The sequence below is a fragment of the Lepidochelys kempii genome, chromosome 8 (genome assembly GCF_965140285.1).
Source record: "Lepidochelys kempii isolate rLepKem1 chromosome 8, rLepKem1.hap1, whole genome shotgun sequence".
Taxonomy (NCBI): domain Eukaryota; kingdom Metazoa; phylum Chordata; order Testudines; family Cheloniidae; genus Lepidochelys; species Lepidochelys kempii.
Window position 1 is genome coordinate 71658295 of NC_136387.1, and position 22971 is coordinate 71681265.

Below are 22971 nucleotides of genomic sequence, written 5' to 3' on the forward strand. Positions count from 1 at the left end.
TACCCCCAGACCACATGGAATTCCCTTCTTGTGAGACGCTGAAGTCAAATGACTAGTCAGTAACAACAAACGAGAATGTAACTAGAGTGCAGACAGGCTGATGTCCCATATCAGCTCATGTGCACGCTCTCACATTAACAATTCCTACTGAGACCTAGACGTGGGAAGACAGGTGGTGATCCACAAGGGTCCTATCCTGTCTCTGGCATGCCAAGCAAGTCCAAAGCTGAAGATCTTGAGTGATCCTCCTCTATGGGGGGAGGTAGGGAAGAGTGTGCGACCACAGACTATTCCTCCCAGGAGTGTGTGACTACAGACTATCTATTACAAAGGTTGGCTGTGTAGGGTTTTTTTTTGTTTTTTGTTTTTAAAAACCCAGAAGTAATCTACTAGAAGCAAAGGAAACAGAAAAGGGGAACAGCAGCAGAGAAAAAGAAGTCCCATACTCTGGAGAATTAGTGTTTGTGACAGTCACCAAACTGTAGAAAGAGATATGGATTTTAACTTAGATTTTTTTACCAAAGGTAAGCTAAATCTTCCCTGGGCGAAGCCACAGGTTGGGGGTCACCCCTTTGGGGTCCCAGTTCAGACATGATACCTGTTGCCTGATCCTTAGATTGTGCATTAGTTACTTAAGAATTCTAAGTTAACACTGAGGTTTGATAGCTTCTTGTCCCAAGATCAGGCCCAGTATTAGAATTACTATTCAGTTGCAATGTGTGCAGTTGCAACACTCACACTTTTAAGACAAACCTGTATTTGTAATAGTTTTATTAATAATAGTTGAGAGTCACAAACACTCCAATGCAGCAAGGTAGGTAGAGGTAGTACTGAATGTACATCTGAGCGTTCATATACTCTCTCCATTCCTTGCAGAACAACCTGAAATGTTAGCCATTATCCTCCTCATCATGCAAGAGCTACATCTCTCCCGGCTCTTAAGCACACAGGCTGGGATAAAATTTTTACAATGTATTACGCCAGGGATCGGCAACCTTTGGCATGTGGCCCACTAGGGTAAGCCCCCTGACGGGCCGGGTTGGTTTGTTTACCTGCCGCGTCCACAGGTTCAGCCGATTGCGGCTCTCACTGGCCGCAGTTCGCTGTCCCAGGCCAATGGGGGCTGCGGGAACCGGTGCAGGCCGAGGGATGTGCTGCCTGCCACTTCCCGCAGCTCCCATTGGCTTGGTACAGCGAACCGCAGCCAGTGGGTGCCACGATCGGCTGAACCTGCGGACACAGCAGATAAACAAACCAGACCGGCTCGCCAAGGGGCTTACCCTGGCGGGTTGCATGCCAAAGGTTGTCGATCCCTGTGTTACGCTGATGCTGCTATGCCTAATGTATATTCAGTAGAGGTTTCTTCCCTTTTTCCTTATTTGTATTTCCCCATCCTACTAATGGTGGGGTGCTCTTCTCCCAGCCGTTACTCAAATGTATTATAACATGTCAGTTACCATGGTACTCTTGTAGTCTGATATTGGCACATGTTCCTCACTTAAAACATCCCAATCGGCTACAAACGAAAATCTTGTGACTACATGTTAGGAGTTTAGTTGCTACAGTGTTCTCGTAGGAACTGGGGCTATACACTTAACCAGCAGTATGTGAAGGCTTTTGGGCCTTATGTCTTGTTTAGCTAAGCCCGTGTTTCTCAAACTGGGGTCTGTGGACCTATGGGGGGTCCCTGAAGGTTCCCCAGGGGGTCCTTGGGCCCTGCTAATCAACTTCTCCCCCTCCCTCTCCTTCTGCATGCTAAAAGTCCAACAGTGCAGCGGGACTAAGTCAAGCTCCATACCTGCTCCAGCTCCGTGCCGCTCCTGGAAGCGGCTGGCATGTCCCTGCAGGGGGGGAAGCAAGAGGTCTCTGTGTGCTGTCCCTGCCCCAAGCGCCGCCCCCATAGCTTCCATTGGCCGGGAACTGTGGCCATTGGGAACAGTGGGGGTGGTGCCTGCAGGCATAGGCAGTGCTTGGAGAACTCCCCTCCTGCCTAGGAGCCACTGCCAGAGGGGTGTACTAGTTGCTTTTGGAAGCCGCCTGAACTAAGCGCCGCTCGGCTGGAGCCCACGCTCCAACCCCTTGCCCCCTCCCAGAGCCTGCACCCCAACTCCCTCCCAGAGCCCACCCCCCCACACACCCCAACTCCCTGCCCCAGCCTGGTGAAAGTGAGTGAGGGTGGGGGAGAGTGGGTGACAGAGGGAGGGAAGGGAAGGGGAAGGGCTGAGTCAGGGTGGGAGTCCCTGAAAATTTTTAAATCAAAATGAGGGTTCTTGGGTTGCTACAGTTTGAGAACTGCTGAAGTAAGCTATTGTCTTACAGGCCTCAGGCCTGTCAGCACATGGCTTTAGTGCCTTAACTTATGTCTGTGCCTTATCTAGCATATACCTTTAAGCTATGCAGAGGAGCTAAAAAGCAACAGAAGGTTATTGCTGCAGCTGGCAAGCAAGAAACTAAATCTACATGGGAAATCTCAAACTCTGCATATGCAAGGGTTGGAGGAAATAAAGTAACAGTATAGTGAGAAACACTTTTTACCCTCTAAAAGGCAAACTCTCAGCCCTTCAAGGGAGAGAAATGGGGAGAAGGGGATAAATAAGTGATCCAGAGGTACTATCAATGTCCAGAAGCTGTTTTTATGGGCTTTTTACAAAGGGAGAAAAGTTCATCCTCTTTAACCTTTGTCCTGAAAGAGACAAAGACAAAATCAAGAGCAGTTCTCATGAATACAGGGTGCCTATGCAAGGGGACTGTTGCCCCCTTACTAACATTCAGTGGGTGTGTTTTAGTTGCTAGCTCCCAGTACTAAAAGGGGAAAGGGTCGATGGGGAATGAAGACCCTGAGACTCCCCAGGAACAATGGGGAGAGGCCAATGCTCCAGGTCAGCCTGAATGACAGGGCGGGCAAGCTAATCAGGAGGCCAGGGAGGTCCCGTCCTCCATCCTCCGTGTGAGCTGGAATTGCCTGGGTCAGACAGAGTGGGGGTAGAGCTAAGGAGAAAACAGGGGCCCAAGCTGAGCTGGAGAGCAGAGCTGTGCCAGATCCAGAGGGACCAGAAAAGCAGCCCAGAGAGAGCAGACCCTGTCCTGGGAGCAGTGCAGCCCCAAGCCAGAAGCACAGCCCAGAGAGAGCAGACTTGCCCTGGGAGCAGAGCTGCAGCAACCAGAGCCAGAGGGGCCAGAAAAGCAGCCCACGAAGCAGGTCAGTGCTGGGAGCAGAGTCACAGAAGCAGCCTGTAGAGCAGACCTGAAGCAACCAGAGCCAGAGGGGCCAGAGAAGCAGCCCAGGGAGCTGGAGGCAGAGCAGCAGCAGTGCTGAGGCAGAGTGGAGCTGGAGCTGGAGCTGGGGCTGGAGCAGTCCAGAGCTGGGTGTCATGAGCAGCTGGGGAGAGCAAGGGGGGACCATGGACAGTGGGCCCAGGGCAGGGAGATGCCTCGGCCAGGAGGCGCTGCAGGCCAGACTTGGAGGGGCATTGGTAACCCTGACAATGCGGGGGCAATGCTGGGAAGAAGAGCTCTGCCACCTAGAGCCCGAGAGCATGTGGCCACCACTAGAGTGAGTGTCCAACCCACAGCATCCCTGCAGCACAGCCAGAGGCTGAGAAGGAGGCCTGGGACTTACAAGGAACAGACTGAACTGCTCTGACATTCCAGAGACACTGTTTGTGATGTTCCCTGCCACAGAGCAGGCTGATGTTTTCCATTAACCTTTCCCATTTTCCCTTAATCTTTTTAAAATTAATTGTTGATTAAATAACTTGCATTTGCTTCAAATTGTATGTAATGATCAGTGGGTCAGAGAACTGCCTAATGCAGAGAGAGTACCCCGGAGTGGGGGACAAACACAGCAGGGTTGGGGGTCGAGCCCCCCCAGGAATCCTTGGCCCAGCCTTGTTAGGGTTACGAGGACTCTGCCAGACAGGAGAGTGGAAGGGGAGCCCTCAAGGGCAGGGAGGCCACTGGGTGAAGGAAGTGGGAGCGAAGACTCAGATCCTTTCGCTAGCCCACTTCAGCGGGGTAGTGCAGAAACCAGGAAAATTCCCCACAATAGCAGGACTATTCCCCTGCTTACACCTAGTTACCAGCATGGATATAAAACTTGCTCATATACCAAAGGGCAGATTGCTTCACTCAAACACCAATCACAGAAGTGCAAGGAGCCTCCACCCCATTGCATGCCCAAGGCAAAGACTGGTCACACTGCCCATCTCTCTGCTCTCATGAAATGCAGAAAAAAAATCTTGACAATATTAGTGGGTCATTTGGTGCTTATTGGGAAGGGCTGCTTAAAAGCCGGTGCCAAGCCTGGCTCTCTGTTGGCTGCTAGGGAACTTTCCAGGGGGTGCTCACTTCCATGCAATGGTGGCGTGGCCCTGTGGGTCCCAGGACAGGGAGAGAGGGTGAGTGAGGTAATACCACTGACGATGGGCCACTACACGCCATTACCTCGCCCACCTTGTGCGCTCATTTCAAGACACAGCACCTACCTGCACGTTTCTCTTGCTCTTTCTCAGGGAAAACTGCCCTAATTAGGCCTGAATAAACCCGGGCGAAGGTTGTTGACATAAACCCGCGGTGTAGCTGCGGGACTAGAGGCTCAGGGAACTCCCAGCGAGCAAACCTCGCTCACTAGAGGCAGGTGTAGCAGCCTGCGGCGCAAACCCCAGCGCGCTTGCACGAAGTGGGTTCAGTGCCCGCCCCTGCCCCTGCCCCTGCCCGGCTCGGGCGGGTCGTGCTTGTGCGGCGCTGGCTCTCTTCGTTTCCGTGAAGGAGCTGACTGCTCCGTACGGCAGAGGGGCTGCTTTCCCCACGCTCTGCCCCAGCTACGTGCTCGCCCCGTTAACCCGCGGCCCCGGCTGGGAAACCCGCCTCAGAGCCCGCAGCCGGGGTGAGGGAGAAGAGCGACGGCAGCCAGCGCAGGCGGGTGCCCGCCCCCGGGGCGGTGCTGGGCTCGCCCGCCGCTAGTCCTCCCGCGCTCCGCCGAGTCGGGAGCTCTGCGGCCCAGGGGACGGACGGGTCCTAGGAGGACACCATGGCTCGCATGCTCACCCGGGACCCGGTGGACATTGAGGTACCCGTGTGGGGTGGGGCTGTGCGCAGGCGGGGCCGCCCCCAAAGTTTGACCCAGGAAACCGGCGGCTCCTCCTGCCCTGAAGGCGTAGCGCAAAGTTGGACATTGTAGCAATATAGGCTTTGCAGTACTCTGTCTTTAATCATTCTCCTGATCCAAAGCCTTCCCACACCTTGCATTTTGTTTCACGTTGTTTTGAGAAATGTGACTTAGAAGCCAACTTCGAGGTCATTGAATGGTCATGTGTTAATAATTCAACACCATCCACGATCATTGTGCTGGTGTATTTGGGAAGCTGCTTTGAAAGAGACTTGTATCTATCTCACTTTCAGGTAGAAAGTATAAACTTTATTTTTTTGTTTTTTAAGTACTCATTCAGATCAGTCAGGCAAGGAAGGTAATCTCTTTAACAAAATGAATTGTTCTTTGAAGTGTCTTGAGTGGTTGAAATCCCACAAGACCCTGATGTCGCAGGTCAAATGTGGCCTCTCCTCACCCCTTTCCCTGTATTAAGTAGTCCATAAAAGATGCATGTACCAAATTTTAGGTTTCAGATTCAATGGAAACAAAGAAATTTATGATCAGTAACCTCATTAAGAGAGGTTTCAGAGTAGCAGCCATGTTAGTCTGTATTTGCAAAAAGAGAAGGAGTACTTGTGGCACCTTAGAGACTAACCAATTTATTTGAGCAGAAGCTTCCGTGAGCTACAGCTCACTTCATCGGATGCATGCAGTGGAAAATACAGTAGGGAGATTTATATACATAGAGAACATGAAACAGTGGGAGTTACCATACACACTGTAACAAGAGAGTGATCACTTAAGGTGAGCTATTACCAGCAGGAGAGCGGGGGAAAATCTTTTGTAGTAATAATCAAGGTGGGCCATTTCCAGCAGTTGACAAGAACGTCTGAGGAACAGTGGGGTGGTGGAGGGGGGAATAAACTTGGGGAAATATCTTTACTTTGTGTAATGACCTATCCACTCCCAGTCTCTACTCAAGCCTAAGTTAATTGTATCCAGTTTGCAAATTAATTCCAATTCAGCAGTCTCTTGTTGGAGTCTGTTTTTGAAGTTTTTTTGTTGAAGAATTGCAACTTTTAGGTCTGTAATCGAGTGACCAAAGAGATTGAAGTGTTCTCCAACTGTTTTTTGAATGTTATAATTCTTGACGTCTGATTCCCTCGCCAAAGGTTCTTAAACAAAATAAACTGTTATGGGATAAGAGGGAAGGTCCTCTGGATTGGTAACTGGTTAAAAGATAGGAAACAAAGGGTAGGAATAAATGATCAGTTTTCAGAATGGAAAGAGGTAAATAGTGGTGTCCCCCAGGGGTCTGTACTGGGACCAGTCCTATTCAACATATTCATAAATTATCTGAAAAAAGGGGTAAACAGTGAGGTGGCAAGATTTGCAGATGATACAAAAATACTCAAGATAGCTAAGTCCCAGGCAGATTGTGAAGAGCTACAAAAGGATCTCTCAAAACTGGGTGACTGGGCAACAAAATGGCAGGTGAAATTCAATGTTGATAAATGCAAAGTAAACTATACATATAAAATGATGGGGTCTAAATTAGCTGTTACCACTCAAGAAAGAGATCTTGGAGTCATTGTGGACAGTTCTCTGAAAACATCCACTCAACATGCAGCGGCCGTGAAAAAAGCAAACACAATGTTGGGAATCATTCAGACAGGGATAGATAGTAAGACAGAAAATATCACATTGCCTCTATATAAATCCATGGTACTCCCACATCTTGAATAGTGCATGCGGATGTGGTCACCTTATCTGAAAAAAGATCTATTGGACAAGGTTCAGAAAAGGGCAACAAAAATAAGTAGGGGTATGGAACGGCTTCCGTATAAGGAGGGATTAATAAGACTGACTTTTCAGCTTGGAAAAGAGATGACCGGGGGGTGGAGGAGGGAAATATGATTGAGGTCTATAAAATCATGACTGATGTGGAGAAAGTAAATAAGGAAGTGTTATTTATTCCTTCTCATAACACAAGAACTAGGGACCGCCAAATGAAATTAATAGGTAGCAGATTTAAAACAAAAAAAAAAGAAAGTATTTTTTCACATAACACACGCACAGTCAGCCTGTGGAACCCTTTGCCAGAGGATGTTGTGAAGGCCAAGACGATAACAGGGTTTAAAAAAGAACTAGATACACTCACGGAGGATAGGTCCATCAATGGCTATTAGCCAGGATGGACGGGGATGGTGTCCCTAGCTTTTGTTTGCCAGAAGCTGGGAATGAGCGACAGGGAATGGATCTCTTGATGATTATCTGTTCTGTTCATTTCCTCTGGGGCACCTGGCATTGGCCACTGTCGTAAGACAGGATACTGGGCTAGATGGACCTTTGGGCTGACCCAGTATGGCCATTCTTATGTTCTTATCCTTCAGCTTAGGAGACAAAGGAATCAAATGATTTGATCCCTGTGATGGGTCCCAGCCAGACTAGACAGTAAAAGCTGGAAAGGGGACGATACGTGAGAGAAAACCATCTTGAACAGAAACTGTATCTTGCTAGATTAAGTTTTACTCTTTTAGATGTTTGATTTTTATTTGATTCTAACCATTTCTACTTTGATTACTGCTACTTGGTGTCACTTAACCTATGTCCTCTTGTTAAGAAACTTGTTTTATTTTTACTAATAATCAACTCAGTATTGTGCTTCTAGGGCAAGGTGTATTTACTGCTGTTATGTTAATAAGCTGATATAACTCTTTAGAAGAGCAGCAAACTTGGTATCTTCTGTGAACGAACAGCAATGGGGCCGTGCACTGCAATATCTGGGGAGCTCTGGAGTTCACAGATTGTTACCTGCTAGGTGAGGTTTGTGCCAGCAGAGCCCGTTTGCTGGTGAGAAAAACAGACTGGTGTGGTGCGGCGCTCACAGACACACTAATCTCTAGCAAGGCTCACTTGTTGAGGCACAGAAGTAACAATGGCTCACAGTTCTGGGTGTCCCCAACAGTCTTACAACTGCATTCACAGTAATTTGGGGAAAGACGACCTTGGTCTGAACTGACCAAGAGAAAAGTGCCCCCTCCTCCCTCAAAGGCAGTTCCACTCTCAAGTGTGTAATCACTGTTAAAAGCTCTCCACAGAGACATATAGAAGCGATTGTAACAAAAGTCACAGTTTATCATTATGTTCTGTCATTAGTGTTGTTTTGTTTAATGTTTTATTTTCCTTTCTTTAATAATAAAATAGCCATGGTTAATAATTTGTGATTGTTTTGTTGGATCTCAACCAAGGGTGTCCCCCAACGTATGTAAAAGAACTCCCATGACTAACATAGTGGGAGTCACACTCCTGAATTGTCAATAAGAGAAACAATTGGTAAGAGCTGGCCTCCGATTTCTTGTTTCTCCGGACTAAATATTTTTAGTCATTTTTTAAAATAAAATTCTTTGGCATCCAACAATTTTAAATTAACCCTTTTAGACCCCCAATGAGTTTTTAAAAGAACTCTTTCAAAATAGGAACGACAAATTTGGACTATAATCTTGCCTGATCTTTTACTAATCACACTATAATTATTGTTCTGTTCAGCTAAGAGTTTACTACACTTAAAAACAAAACAAAACACCTCTAAATGGGAACCCATAAAGCAAAATGGGTAAACAGAAAATTTCATTTCCTTACTGATCATTCATCACATGACCTTGGATAGATATGGTTAATTATATGGGAATAGTGTTCTGAGCAGTGAACAGACAGGGAACGACTAGTAATTTGAAGCCACAACTTCAGAACAACACTACAAATTAAACTGGTATTTTACCGTACATCTTCAAGCAAATGGCAGGTATTTTAATCATTCACAGGAGTTGCAACAATAGAAGCTTTCTGGAATTTTAAAAAAAAAATCAATCTGGATCAAAGGTAGCCAATTGCAGAAATTTATTTACATAATCTTTGCCATGTTTTTAAGAGCAAGAAAGGGACATTCAGGACAACAGGGCTTCCCTTTTGTATTATCTTAATCCAGCTTTCCTATGTTTTCACACTATGCTCCCATCTCCCAAGATTTGGCCTACTTCTCCCTTAGAGGATGCTGTATTATAGTGCTTTGTTTTTAAGCAACCCCTTTTCTTTAATGTCCCTTCTCACTTGCTCTGGGAGCTATGAACCTACAAAGTGAAATTTGCTGCACTCTTTCATAAACTGCACTTTGCAGTGCCCAGTACACACACAGCACCAGAGAAGAGCACAACTTCTGCCAGCTCAGCTGCTCTACTGCTTTGTAATGCATACACCAGGCTGTAAAATGCAACTAAGAGGTGAGGGACACAGGGCACTCTGTACTGTGCACACACAAGCAGGAGCATGGCACAAGAAACACCCCTCCTCCCCTCTATAATGGAGCTAGCCACAACTGTAGTCACTGAGTTTTGAGTGCGTTAACCGTTTCCTGTGCTGATCCAGGACCCCATCCCGCCTAACATCAGCCTTCAAAAAACAGCATAGGCTGCAGCCCTGAAGGAGCACAGCTCCAGAAGGAACATGTCTTCTGTGAACCAAGTAGCTCTGGGAAACTCCACAGTGCTCTTACTACTGACCTGTGCATATTAGGCAAAATCTGGCCCTTCACAAGTTGCACTTTGCACATGTACTGCATACACACAGTACTGCTGGCCAAAATGGATTGCTTTTCTATGGATGAGAAGGTTCTCCGCAGGGTCAGTCTGGATCAAGAACTTAATTAAATATGTGAACATGGAGGAAGGCAAACTATCTCTGATGAGGAAAAATGCCAAAACATTTGACAGTCTGGGGCATCTTTCAAAAGTACCTTGGAACTGACAGGTTATTCATTTCATCATATATATATGGGCTAAACCAGAGACAGGGACATAAATCAAAGTGCAGCAAGAAATACAACATGATGATGTAATAAACACAGACGTCTTATTAGTATTAACAGTAAGACAAATGAAGCCAAGGATAGGTTACATGTATACTGAATGAAAAAAAGAGTTATGGGGGAAAGAAGTGCATCACATACTTACAATCTCTGGTTGATGAAACTTAAAAAAAATAAAAAAAAAGGAAAGTTTAAAACAGAAAGTTTCAGTGCTATTAATACACAGTACATTATATATGCAAGTAACAAAAGTTTACACGCTTACATGAGCAGATAATTCCCATGTAGCCACTATAAAGCATGGTCAAATAGAGTTTTAGTCCTTCAGACCTTTCAGTTCATTCCTAGAAGTCAGACATCAGCATGGATATTAGGAAATAGCTTTGAGAGTATTCTAGGCATTCATCTCATCCTTTAGCCAGGAATCACCACTGCAAAGCCTGGCTCCAACATATAGACAGCAGACTACTCACTGGCAAGGAAAGCCTTGTGAAATGCCCTTATCTCCTGCCCGCCTTCATCTCCCCGCCCCCGAAGAGAATCACAACCAAATTTGTTTCTGAGGAGCAAGTTGTGTTTTAAGAACATAAGAACAGCCATGCTGGGTCAGACCAAAGGTCCATCTAACCCAGTATCTGTGTACTTTTATAAACTGACCATTTATTCCTACCCTTTGTTTCCTGTCTTTAACCACTTACCAGTCGATGACAGAACCTTCCCTCTTATCCCATGACTGCTTACTTTGCTTAATAGCCTTTGGTGAGGGACCTTGTCAAAGACTTTCTGAAAATCTAAATACACTGTATCCACTGGATCTCCCTTGTCCACATGCTTGTTGACCCCCTCAAAGAATTGTAGCAGATTGGTGAGGCATGATTTCCCTTTACAAAAAACAATTTGTTTGGGAAGAATCAACATGTGTTCATCTATTTGTCTGACAGTTTTGCACAACCAGTTTGCTCCGTACTGAAATCAGGCTTACCGGCCTGTAATTGCTGGGGTCACCTCTGGAGCCCTTTTTAAAAATTGGCGTCACATTAGCTATCCTCCAGTCATTTGGTACAGAAGCCAATTTAAATGATAGGTTACAGACTAGAGTTAGTAGTTCTGCAATTTCATATTTGAGTTCCTTCAGAACTCTTGGGTGAATACCATCCGGTCCTGGTGACTTATTACTGTTTAGTTTATCAGTTTGTTCCAAAACCTTCTCTAATGACACCTCAATCTGGGACCAGTTCCTCAGATTTGTCACTTAAAAAGAATGGCTCATGTTTGGGAATCTCCCTCACATCCTCAACCGTGAAGACTGATGCAAAGAATTAATTTAGTTTCTCTGCAATCGCCTTATCATCCTTGAGTGCTCCTTTAGCACCTCAATTGTCCAGTGGCCTCACTGGTTGTTTAGTAGGCTTCCTGCTTCTGATGTATTTAATTTTTTTTGCTATTACTTTGAGTCTTTGGCTAGCTGTTCTTCAAATTTTTTTTGGCCTTCCTAATTATATTTTTACACTTCATTTGCCAGAGTTTATGCTCCTTTCTGTTCTCCTCACTAGGATTTAACTTCCACTGTTTAAAGGATGCCTTTTTGCCTCTCAGTGCTTCTTTTACCTTGTTGTTTAGCCACAGTGGCTCTTTTTTTGTTCTCTTACTATGTTTTTTAATTTGTGGTCTACGTTTAGGTTGAGCCTCTATTATGGCGTCTTTATGCAGCTTGCAGGGATTTTACTTTTGGTGCTGTGCCTTTTAATTTCTGTTAACTAACCTCCTCATTTTTGTGTAGCTCCCCTTTCTGAAATTAAATGCTACAGTGTTGGGCCGCATTGGTGTTTTCCTCACCACAGGAATGTTAAATTTAATTATATTATGGTCACTATCACCAAGTGGTCCAGCTATATTCACCTCTTGGACCTGATCCTGTGCTCCACTTAGGACTAAATCAAGAATTGCTTTTCCTTTTGTGGGTTCCAGGTCTAGCTGCTCCAGGAAGCAGTCATTTAAGGTGTCAAGAAACTTTATCTCTGCATCCAGTTCTGAGGTGATACGTACCCAGTCAATATGAGGATAGTTGAAATTCCCCATTATTATTGAGTTTTTTTATTTTAATAGCCTCTCTAATCTCCCTGAGCATTTCACAGTCACTATCACCATCCTGGTCAGGTGATCAGTAATGTATCCCTACTGCTATATTCTTCTTATTTGAGCATGGAATTACTATCCATAGAGGTTCTATAGTACAGTTCGGTTCACTTAAGATTTTTACTTCATTTGATTCTATGCTTTTTTTCACATATAGTGTTCTGTCCTTCTGATATATTTTATAGCCTGGTATTACTGTGTCCCATTGATTATCCTCATTCCACCAAGTTTCTGTGAAGCCTTATTATATCAATATCCTCATTTAATATGAGGCACTCTAGTTCACCCATCTTATTATTTAGACTTCTAGCATTGGTATATAAGCACTTTAAAAACTTGTCACTTTTTAGCTGTTTCCCATTACATGATATAATTGAATGAGACTTTTTTTCATTTGACTGTTTCTCATCAGATCCTACCTGTATTTTATCTTCCATATTCTCCTCCTTACTAGGGCATAGAGAATCTCCATTAGTAGATCCTTCCCTAAGGGATGTCTCTGTCCGAATCACATGCTCCTCCACACCGGTTGGCTTTCCCCCAGCCCTTAGCTTAAAAAATGCTCTATGACCTTTTTAATTTTAAGCGCCAGCAATGTGGTTCCATTTTGGTTTAGTTGGAGCCCATCCTTCCTGTATAGGCTCCCCCTTTCCCAAAAGTTTCCCTAGCTCCTAATAAATCTAAACCCGTCCTCCCTACACCATTGTCTCATCCACGCATTGAGACCCTGCAATCTAACTGGACCTGCATGTGGAACTGGAAGCATTTCAGAGAATGCTATCATGGAGGTCCTGGACTTCAATCTCTTATCTAGCAGCCTAAATTTCGCCTCCAGGACATCTCTCCTATTTTTCCCTATGTCATTGGTACCTACATGTACCACGACCACCAGCTCCTTCCCAGCACTACACATAAGTCTATCTAGATGTCTTGAGAGATCCACAGGCAAGTCACCATGCGGTTCTCCCGGTCGTCGCAAACCCCTCTATCTATGTTTCTAATGATCAAATCGCCCATTACTAATACCTGTCTCTCCCTAATAACTGGAGTTCCCTCCCCTGGAGACGTATCCTCAGTGTGAGAGGATACCACAACATCATCTGGAAGGAGGGTCCCAACTATGGGATCGTTTTCCTCTGCTCCAGCTGGATGTTCTCCTCAACAGCACAGGTGTTGTCAGACCGGGGGTGGAACCATTGTACTGTGTCCTGGAAAGTCTCATCTATGTATCTCTCTATCTCCCTTAGCTCCTCCAGCTCCGCCACCCTGGTCTCCAAGGCCCATACACGGTCTTTTGAGGGCCAGGAGCTCCTTACACCAAATGCACACATACACCACCTGCCCATCGGGCAGGTAATCATACATGCTGCATTGGGTGCAATAAACTGGGTAGCCCCTACTCTGTTGCTGGACTTATACCTACATTCTCTTTTTACTCCTGCAGCTTATTCCTTAGTTGTTGTTGTTAGGGGGTGGTTTCTCGCTTACATTTAATGTTCCTTAAACTTTGTTAAACTTATGTAGCCCCCCCAAATGCTTTTTAAAGCCCTGGTCTTCCTGAGTAGCCCTGCCCCCTGGTTAAGGGTTGATGGGTGCTAAAGGGCTTAGGGTTCAAAGCCTCGTTAAGAAGCTCTCAGCTGAGATGGAGTCTCTCTCTTTCTTATATCCACAAAGGGTTGTATTTGTCTTACAAGTCAGAAGGCATCCTGGTGACTCAGTCTCCTGTGTCTCTCTGGGGTGCAGGATCAATGTTAATTTTCTGTTTCATGTGTTCAGGATTAGAATAAACACTGCTGGTTTAGCTTGATGGCTTTGTTTATTGCTAATATGTAAACTGAGGTAAACTCACATTCCTTTGTATAAAACAGGCTGGTCATTACGTTGACCTAAACTGGGCTGTCTGGTCTTAAACATGTTCTAGTAATGTCATATAGAGGGGATTCATAACTTCACATATAGGCTTGACATATGCATTTTACAATGAGATTAATAACCGGTGTGGTGTTAGTTTTCAAATGATATCTCAGAAGGCTAATTTTGTGCCAATATCATTGCAGTAGTGTGTAGGGTGTCGGAGTGCCTAGGATGACTCAGTCTTAGTATAAACTTACATAGCTAAGAAGGCTTATAAATGGGCAAGAGGGTTTTGTTTAATGAAGGAGAGTTTTGTTTGTTTGTTGGTTATTGTTAGTAATCAGCCAGTTTGTAATTGTGCAAAGTAAGCAGTCATCACTAAATCCTATGAAATAAAAAAAATTAAATCAGCTGCTTAGAAGAAGCCATGAACTGTATTGAGACAGACAAATTATGAATATCAAGAATCTTAAATCCAATTAAATCCCCCTATTTCTCTGTTCACCAAAGGTTAGCCCTTGTTTCCTTTCTGGGAATACATGGTTTAACCATTTGTTGATTAACAGAAGAAACTATTAATGGTTTGTTATAATTGCATTTCAATAGTCAATAAAATAATTACAAGAGTTTTGAAATCTAATCCCTTGATAGTGTCTTGTTAACTTTCTCTCACTAATCCATCTTGAAGTCTTGGGGAGGTTTTCTTTGGGCTGGTTTCTTCTTGAGTCTTTTTCTGTTTCTCTGAGCTGTCATGGCAGTGTGCTTGTAGAGATGGACAGAATAAGTTGGTGAGTACTTGCTGTATTACCAGGGTAGCACAGAGTATGTGTGTGAGGGGTGCTTACTCTCAGAGATTTTATATCCTTCTGTGTCTTATTTTCTTGAAATTATAAGGGGAAAACACAGCTTTTTCAGGCTTTAAATTTAAATTTGGTTTCTGCCACCCTTTCATTGGCTCAGTACCCTCCTGGATTGTCATTAGGAGCATCTTTGTCTTATGAATATGTAGTTTGTTAATGCATATATGCATTGGAATTCTAATTATTTCTTGACAGTTCTATTCCTCTGTCTTTGTAGTGGGAGATTCTTTAAGATTAGCATTTTAACTTTAATATATTCAGGCCATTTTCTGAGATTTCTTGGATTTTTTTTTGTTAGACTTAAACTGGAATTACAATTCTGTTTTTAGAAAATCCAAATGCTTCTGTTTTTTATATAAACGGTTCTCAAAGCACTTATTTTTAAAGTAAATTACTGAAAGTTTTTAACTATTTAAGCTAAAGAAGTTGTGGATTCTTTTTAACAGTTTTTGGAGGGATGAGTGTTGTCTTACTGAGTTTGGGTGAGGGGTTGCTTGAGCACTGCTAGTAATTAATTAATCAATTTCATATTATTATAAATAGTTTATATTTAAATGGCATCTTACATTAGTAATTAGTTTTGCAAGGTCATTAGATTCCATGTTGATACATAAAGCATTTTACCATTTACATAGCAACGATATTACGAGCTTTATATTTATCTAACAGTTGCAAGTGCTTTTCACAAAGGTGTTTACCATTTCAAAACTCTGGAAATAAAAAGAGGCTTAAAACATTTCCAACTACATGGTTTTTCTCTGGGGTTCTAAGACAGAAGCAAAGGTTTTTATTGGAAAAGAAGATGAGGTTGATTCAGGCCCTCTTTACCCAAAGTTTTATGGTTTGACCAAATTGTTTACCAGTTGCAGTCTTTACAGTTAAAACTCCTATAAAATGCCTATAAAATATTCTTTATGAAGCAACAGTCACAACAACCAAGTTTACATCCATTTTTCAAAACATAGTATAAAAAAATTGGCATAGAAAGTTAAAGCAAAATAAAGTTTAAAATGTAGCTTTTCTGAATTTGTATAAGCATTATTAGGGGTAATACACGTGATTTTATGGCCAAGAAGAGGTTATCTTCCTGATATTTGTTTGTCCTTGTCCTCCTTTGGGCATTAAAAAGCAAATAACTACTGGGATTTCTTTAATTTGAACATTTGTAATATAACTAACTAGTTACATATATTATTCGATTATATTTTTAAGCATCCTAGCTATAACATACTTTATCTGTATCAAAATATTCAGTAAAGATGCAGAGAAGTTTGTAATGATCTATAATTAAAAACATTTTATTAATATAATTTTTGAATTGATATTGAGATCTCACACTTTTCAAGCACTGATTCTACTGTACACCTTCTAGATCTTATGCCAAGTTTGTTTTTACCTTAAAATAAAAGACAATCGCCATGCTGAGCAAGTAACTCGCTTTATTAACTATTCCAGAATATGGCCCTGATCCTGCAAACATGCCCATGTTTAAAGTTAAGCATGTATGTGAGTATTTGCAGGATCAGGTCCTTTATTTCCCAGAAACATGTCAACGAAATGGTGGCTCAGTCACTAGGCTGAAGCCTTGAATGAGTGGTAGAATGGGAAAGCCCTTCATTTGGGGCATATTCTGTCCTCGCTCTCATTATTTTGTGTATTCAACTTCTGTTGACAACCTGCAGCACCAAGTCTCTGAGCCCGGATCTGAGATCCCTCCACACTCACAGCGTCTCAAAGCCCAAGGTCTACACTCCAAATTTATGGCCCCACAGCCCAAGCCCTGTGAGCCTGGGCCAGCAGCGGCCATGCTGTACATCTTTTATCTTAGTGTAGATGTGTCCCCAGAGTTGTATGCACTTTAGGATTTTGTCTGCACTACAAATACAGTATTGCTAACCCAAATATTCAGAACTTGAGTTAGGCACCACGAAGTCACAAGATTTAAAAAAAACCTTTTGGTTGCTTTTCACTTTCCTTCTGGTCTCTGAGCCTTTAAAATACACTTGTCACATTTACAAGCTTTTCTCTGCAACCAGTGAGGTCTAGAAACTACTTACAACTTAAAAAGAACGATTCTCACCCAATTGCAGGCCTTTAGGAGCTGGGGCTTTATGAAAAACCAAGAAAATCATGAGACTTGTGAAAACATCACAAGGGCTGGCAACACTGAACCTAGTTAAGGGACAACCATGTTTTAACTTTATAACCAGATTCCTCAACATAGATGTATGTGTATGCAGTATAGACAGGGCCTTGAATTGTAAAGTACCATATTTATACAGCTGGTAGAGATCATAGAATATCAGGGTTGGAAGGGACCTCAGGAAATCATCTAGTCCAACCCCCTGCTCAGAGCAGGACCAATCCCCAATTTTTGCTTCAGATCCCTAAAAGTCCCCCCTAACAGGCCAATGCTCAAAGCACTGAGCTATCCCACCCCTGTAAGAATGGTGAAAATCTGCACCCTGATAGCATCGAGGCAGAGCATCTGCACAGCCTTCAATAAAGCATAAAGAAAGGGGACTATGGTCTGCCTGGACCCAAGGGTGCATGGCCATCTCCCTCCTCCCCCACAAACTCGTTTACATGCATGATGCAGCGTGCAGTATGTGCTAGCCAGAGGCACATGCTGCTCTTCTTCAAACGGGCAGCATTTTTATTCTCCACTCACCTGTCCTGTGCCATCTTGCCCTGTGACATAGGGCACTCAGACACAGCTGACACTTCTTCTGCTTGTAACGTACCTCTGCTTAAAATGTTCATGAAGTCAGAGCTGAATTAATGATGACTGAAGACAAGCTGGATTAAATGTGCCCTGTTTGTTCTGACTATACTAACCCTTTGACAGCACAGAGTTCAAATCAAAAACTGCTCTCTCTTCCTCCCTGGTTGCCTAGCAACCTCCCTCCCCTCATTAGAATACAATTTCTATTCCTTTTTATTACATTACTGCAGTGTTATAGGCTTTGTTGCCAACCCAGCCCTGCTCCCAATAAGAAAAGCAGGATTTGGCCCTTTGTATGAGGTTTAGGGGAATATGTGCTTTGGTGCAGAAATCAAACATGTAGGACTAGGAAACCTTTGGCCATGAATGTCTTGTCATATGCTCAGCAGGTGGAATTTGTGTGGATATGCTATTCACAGTCATTTCATTTTCAGTTGAGATCATTTGTAAACCAAGGGCACAATTCTCTCCCCATCTGCAAGGCACAGCTCTCTGCTGGTACTCTCCTGCTATTACAGATGCAGAACTTCCAGTTATGACATATCTGTGGAAATCTGCTGTGCAGATCTGCCAGGAGATTTTTGCCACACATACCTATATCCAGGACAAACATGATGCTCTGACTCAGTAGGGGAAAATCAAGAAACTACCCATATCCACAAATATACAGCGTCCATGGGTGACAGTGGTGAAATAAATAAGACTCCCTGGCTCTTTCTTCAAAGTAATTGGCAGTGGAAACAAAAAAATAGTCACTTTTGTCTTCAGAATAGACAAATGTATATTATAACCTGGCATAAGAGGCAATTTCAGGTCTGAGTGTCAATTTTAACCTTTAATTCCTTTCTTTTTTGTCAGTTTGTGTCATAACTAAAAACATGGCCTTAAACCTTTTTTTTGTTGACTTAAAATAGCGAATCACATAGGAAATTCTCTCCACAGAGATATATAAACAATTCTAGATAAGCAAGCTGGGGTTAAATATCAAAGCTAGTAACTTGAGGCCTGTCTGCACTAGGATAGAAGGTGTTGTTAAAATACTTAATGTCTTTTAAAAAATATTAGTTAAAAATGTGGTGATAGGGCAAATTGTATTCTAACGTGTTAGCTGTTCCAGCCCTGTTCTAGCCCTGTCTAAATAAACCTACTATAATTTGAGTTAATTGATAGGCTACAGATAATTCATGGATGTGTTTGGTTTGCCTTAGGGTTTAGCCTAGGATAAACTACAAACATTCAGCTCTCTTGTGTCCAGGTTCCATAACCAGAGGATAGCCTGTGTATCAAGGGAGGTAAGGCATTGTAAATGACATTTTAGATGTCATGTTAGGCACTCTTCCACCACGAGTTATTGTTTGCAACACTCCCCCACTGTCACAGCATGGGAGGAAACCACGCCAAGCTGGCGCATAGTTGCGGCAACTTGGACAAGCCAAAGAGTAGCCTGTAGATCCTGATCAGGATCTACAGTCAACTGGACAAGGAGGCAAGTGTAGCAACAGACTCTTGAATTTACTTATTCTGTTAGACTCTTTCCCACCAATGCTTCTACTCTGAAAGGAAATAGTTTTCCATTCCCTGGTATACTAAAAGGCCAGTATTGCTCTGGTCCAAGAATGTGTGAACTGTCGTAACAAAAGGGTATTGAGAGATCAGCCATGGTGTCACACTCCTGATCCACAGGAGTGGGATTCTTTTCCTTTTCAGGTTTCAGAATGATAGCCGTGTTAGTCTGTATTAGCAAAAGCTTTCCTTTTCAGTTTTTCCATCAACTTGTAGATAACACACAGCAGGAAAATCAGTCAGTAGCTCTTTTGGTCTGACAATGGTTTCTTTGGCTTAGAAGCAGCTAAAAACATTGATGGAGTGTCTAGATTATCGTTTGCAAGGGTATTTGTAACTAGAATTAACTGGCAGTTCATCAGGGGCTTTTATACTGCAAACTTGAACTGAATTTTAATTTGAGTGTTGCCCTTTTGAGTCTTGTCCATACACAAAACTCAGTCAAGTGTGGTGGTGCTTCTGACAGGAATTGGCTAGCCCGAGAGGGGTTATATGCTAGAACTCAAGCAGGTACAACTCATCAGCTACTAACCAGTGTGAATGTAGGCTGGCACCACTTGACTGCTTCTAGTCCTCAAATGCCTTCTCACACTTCCCACCATGTACCCAGGAAGGACAGACAGGTTCTCCCAAAATTAATTCAAAAAAAAATTCATAGAGGGCTCAGCTTACTGCAGCATTAAGAACCAGGTTGCTCAACAGCAATCCCTTTGTCTAATTAAGGAAAGTTATGTTGTGCTGTGAGGGGAAAGCCTTTCCAGTCTCCAAAAAAACCGATGAAAGCCAGAACATGACCTTGAGGTTGAGGGGAAATGGACTGATAAAGACATTGAGGAGGGAAGGGGGAATATATTAGACATTTTCCTCTATAGTTACTGCACTTCTAGTGTCTATATTAGCATCTAGCTCATTATAAACTGCTTGGCATTGCCTTGATTATGAAGGGTATTATCCAAAACCAGATTCTATTCTGTTCTAACAATAGAAGCCAAATATGCCCTAGCCAGTCACGCATAGCATCCATGGAAAACTCCAGAATACATGTACAAAAGTAGGTGGAAACATTAGACTAGATCATTAAAAGTGTAGACCTGTAATATGAGTAAAAGGAAAGTATAAAAAGAGGTTTTACACCTGGAAGCTATTATAGTTATTTAAATTGAGAAAGAATAACCAATTGTTTTCTAAGATGTATGCCGCATTTATGAAAAACCTTGAAGGATAAATGGATCTTTATAGCATGCTCCTTCCTCAAAGGTTCTGTGAATAAAATAATAGTGAGAGAACTCTCAGTGGATGCTGAATGCTGCTAACTGATGAAATTATTACTTATTACGCTGCAACTGAACTCTGCTTAGAAACACCATTTTCAATATGATTTTTGAAGAATGACAGCTGACATGTAAGAGGCTTTGTATCAAAAATGAATAGTGATAATTTCCTGATATCTTTTGAAATGAAATGTATTTCAATGACAGTAAAATTGGGAAATGCATGACTTTAAATACTGAGCTCATGGAATGTTGCCTTGAAAATAAAACAAGCGTTTGCTTTAATCCATAAACTAATCTTGAAATGCTGAATTTATGAAGTATTTGTCATTTTAAACAGTATTATTTATAATAAAACAGACAGTGTCAGTACTTCCAATGTAATGTCAAATGAAATGCCAAAAAGAGAGTGCTACGGCTTTGTGTGATGGGGTGAAGCAGTCCCATTCATTAAGGTTAAAGGAAAACCCTCCTTAGAGGCAACCAATATCTGTGTCAAAGTAACTCACCTGCAGCTATTGGTTTGGTAAGAAGAGGGAGGAGTACAAAAGTTACATTAAATGTTTGATTTAGTGCAGAGGAAATGGAGCTCTGGTCTGCTGCTCTATCCTAACTCACCATTTTGACCCTAAGTATTAGCTCTTAAGATATGTTACCACTAACTGATATGAGGGTATTGGCAGAGGATCATAGATATTGTTATTTGCATATGTAGCTGTAGGTAACCTCGAGGTCTAATTTCAGCCTTAACAGATCTTTTTATGAATGGCTATGGTACAAGTACCTAAATCTTCAGTATTTTGGAGGGAGGGAGGAAGGTAATTTGCTAGCCTTAATTGAGGCACAAATGGTGAGCTCCCAGCAAAGGTTCATTGGAGAGCTTTAACATTGCTACTGCTTAAATCAGGAAGAACGTGCTTCCTTTTTACAGTCCTGGAGTCTACACAGGGTGCGGACAAGTCTGTAACAACAGCTTTTAAACTGCCACTGAAACTTTAATGACGGACTGGTAAGTGGTCACTTTGTTCTAGAAATTCTGACCAACAAAATAATTCCAAAGAGAAGAAAAAGGACAGGTAATCTCTTCCAAGATGAAAAAGGTTGTTGAGACCAGTCTTAAAATCCAAGGAGAAAAGAGACTGGTCCAACCTCAGTGACAAAGAAAAAGGTTAAGGCTGGAATTGTAGAGCAAGAAGGAAAAGGTGAAGCTTAGAGTTGTAGAGAAGAAAATAAGATTCAGAAGAGAAAGAAGCAGAATTGTATTAGTAGAGATCCATCTGAATATTAGGAAGTGTGACAAAGTTCCTCCTCTGCCTTGGTGGGTCCTGCGCTTATTGGTGGATTGCTTGCCTCAGAGATTCATGGCAGCCCTCAGTTTGGCCACTTTTACTAGTGGCTCAAACCTGCCGTCCACTCAGCTAACCTCATCACTGGCCAGCATGGGGGAAACTAAGAACAATTCCCACAGTCTCTGTATCCCACCCAGTGGGTCAGGGACAGGACAGATCCCTTTCTAATTTAGACCTCCCCTTCTGGTGTTTCTCACAGACCAGGTCAACTCCTCCAGTGTCTGATCAGGAGTTGGGGGAATGGGGGGAACCTAGGCCCACCCTCTACACCAGCTTCCAGCCCAGGGCCCTGTGGATAGTAGTTATCTACAATGTTCCCTGTATCAGCTGCATGACAGCTACAACTCCCTACTTCCCCATGGCCTTCCCCCAGCATCTTCTTTAGCCTCACTGCAGGATCTTCCTCCTGAAGCCTGATCACACTCAACCACTTCACTACTCTAGCAGCACACCATCTCACTCCCTGCTCCTGCCATGTGCCCCTACTAACTGATGGGAGGTCCTTTTTAAACCAGGTGTCCTGATTAGCCTGCCTGCCATAATTGATTCCAGAAAGTTCTTAATTGGCTCCAGGTGTCTTGATTAGCTTGCCTGTCTTAATTGGTTCTAGCAGGTTCCTGATTGCTCTAGGGCAGCCCCAGCTCTGGTCACTCAGGGAACAGAAAACTGTTCATCCAGTGGCCAGTATATTTGCCTTCGACCAGACTCCTGTACTCCCCTGGTCTGGGTCTGTCACAGAAGAATAACCCTTTCATCAAGCTAGGAAGCTCAGATAGTCCAACAGTCCAGATTTTACCCTGGGTAATGTCACATGGGCATTTGTTTAGGATGACTTGCCTGTAATATGGCTATCTCCGTTTTTGCCAGTAAATCCATTATATACCAAACTGCATCACTTCTGTCTCTCTCACACACAGTCATTTATATTCATAAGGTTTATATTTTGTAATTGCTGAATATGGGAAAAATGGGAATTACCTTTTATTCCCCACACAGGTTGACTCTCTGCTCCACTGTTGATCTGTGGTGCTCATGACCTCTTCAGAAGAGTGTATGCTGGGATGTCACAATTTGAAGCAAAGAAATGTAGAGATTACCACTTCGTGACTCTCACAAAGAGACAATGAAACAGTAAATGTAAAACTTGGTTGCAGTCCCCTGTTATCCTGTATGGTTCGGCTGTCACAGTTGGCTCTTTAAAGCTGGCTGTTGTTGTTGTTGTTGTTGTTCTTTTTTTTAATACTCAACTAGTTGAGAATG

At 43.1% G+C, this 22971-nt stretch overlaps 1 protein-coding gene and 1 long non-coding RNA gene across 7 annotated transcripts in view; one reads left to right on the forward strand and one right to left on the reverse strand.

Moving 5' to 3' along the window:
* Positions 1 to 22868, reverse strand: part of LOC140916050 (uncharacterized) — a 68779-nt gene extending 45911 nt beyond the window's left edge. For all 3 annotated transcript variants that reach the window (XR_012160391.2, XR_012160392.1, XR_012160390.1), the window contains exon 1: positions 22690 to 22868. This is a non-coding gene — a long non-coding RNA (uncharacterized LOC140916050). The remainder of the gene's footprint in view (positions 1 to 22689) is intronic.
* DPYD (dihydropyrimidine dehydrogenase) overlaps positions 4711 to 22971 on the forward strand; it is a 542988-nt gene continuing 524727 nt past the window's right edge. The window contains exon 1 of one of the 4 annotated variants that reach the window (XM_073356963.2): positions 4711 to 5068. In XM_073356963.2, coding sequence (XP_073213064.1) covers positions 5030 to 5068 — 39 coding nt within the window. In that variant the 5' untranslated portion in view covers positions 4711 to 5029. The remainder of the gene's footprint in view (positions 5069 to 22971) is intronic. The other 3 variants (XM_073356964.2, XM_073356962.2, XM_073356960.2) reach the window with 3 other exon arrangements.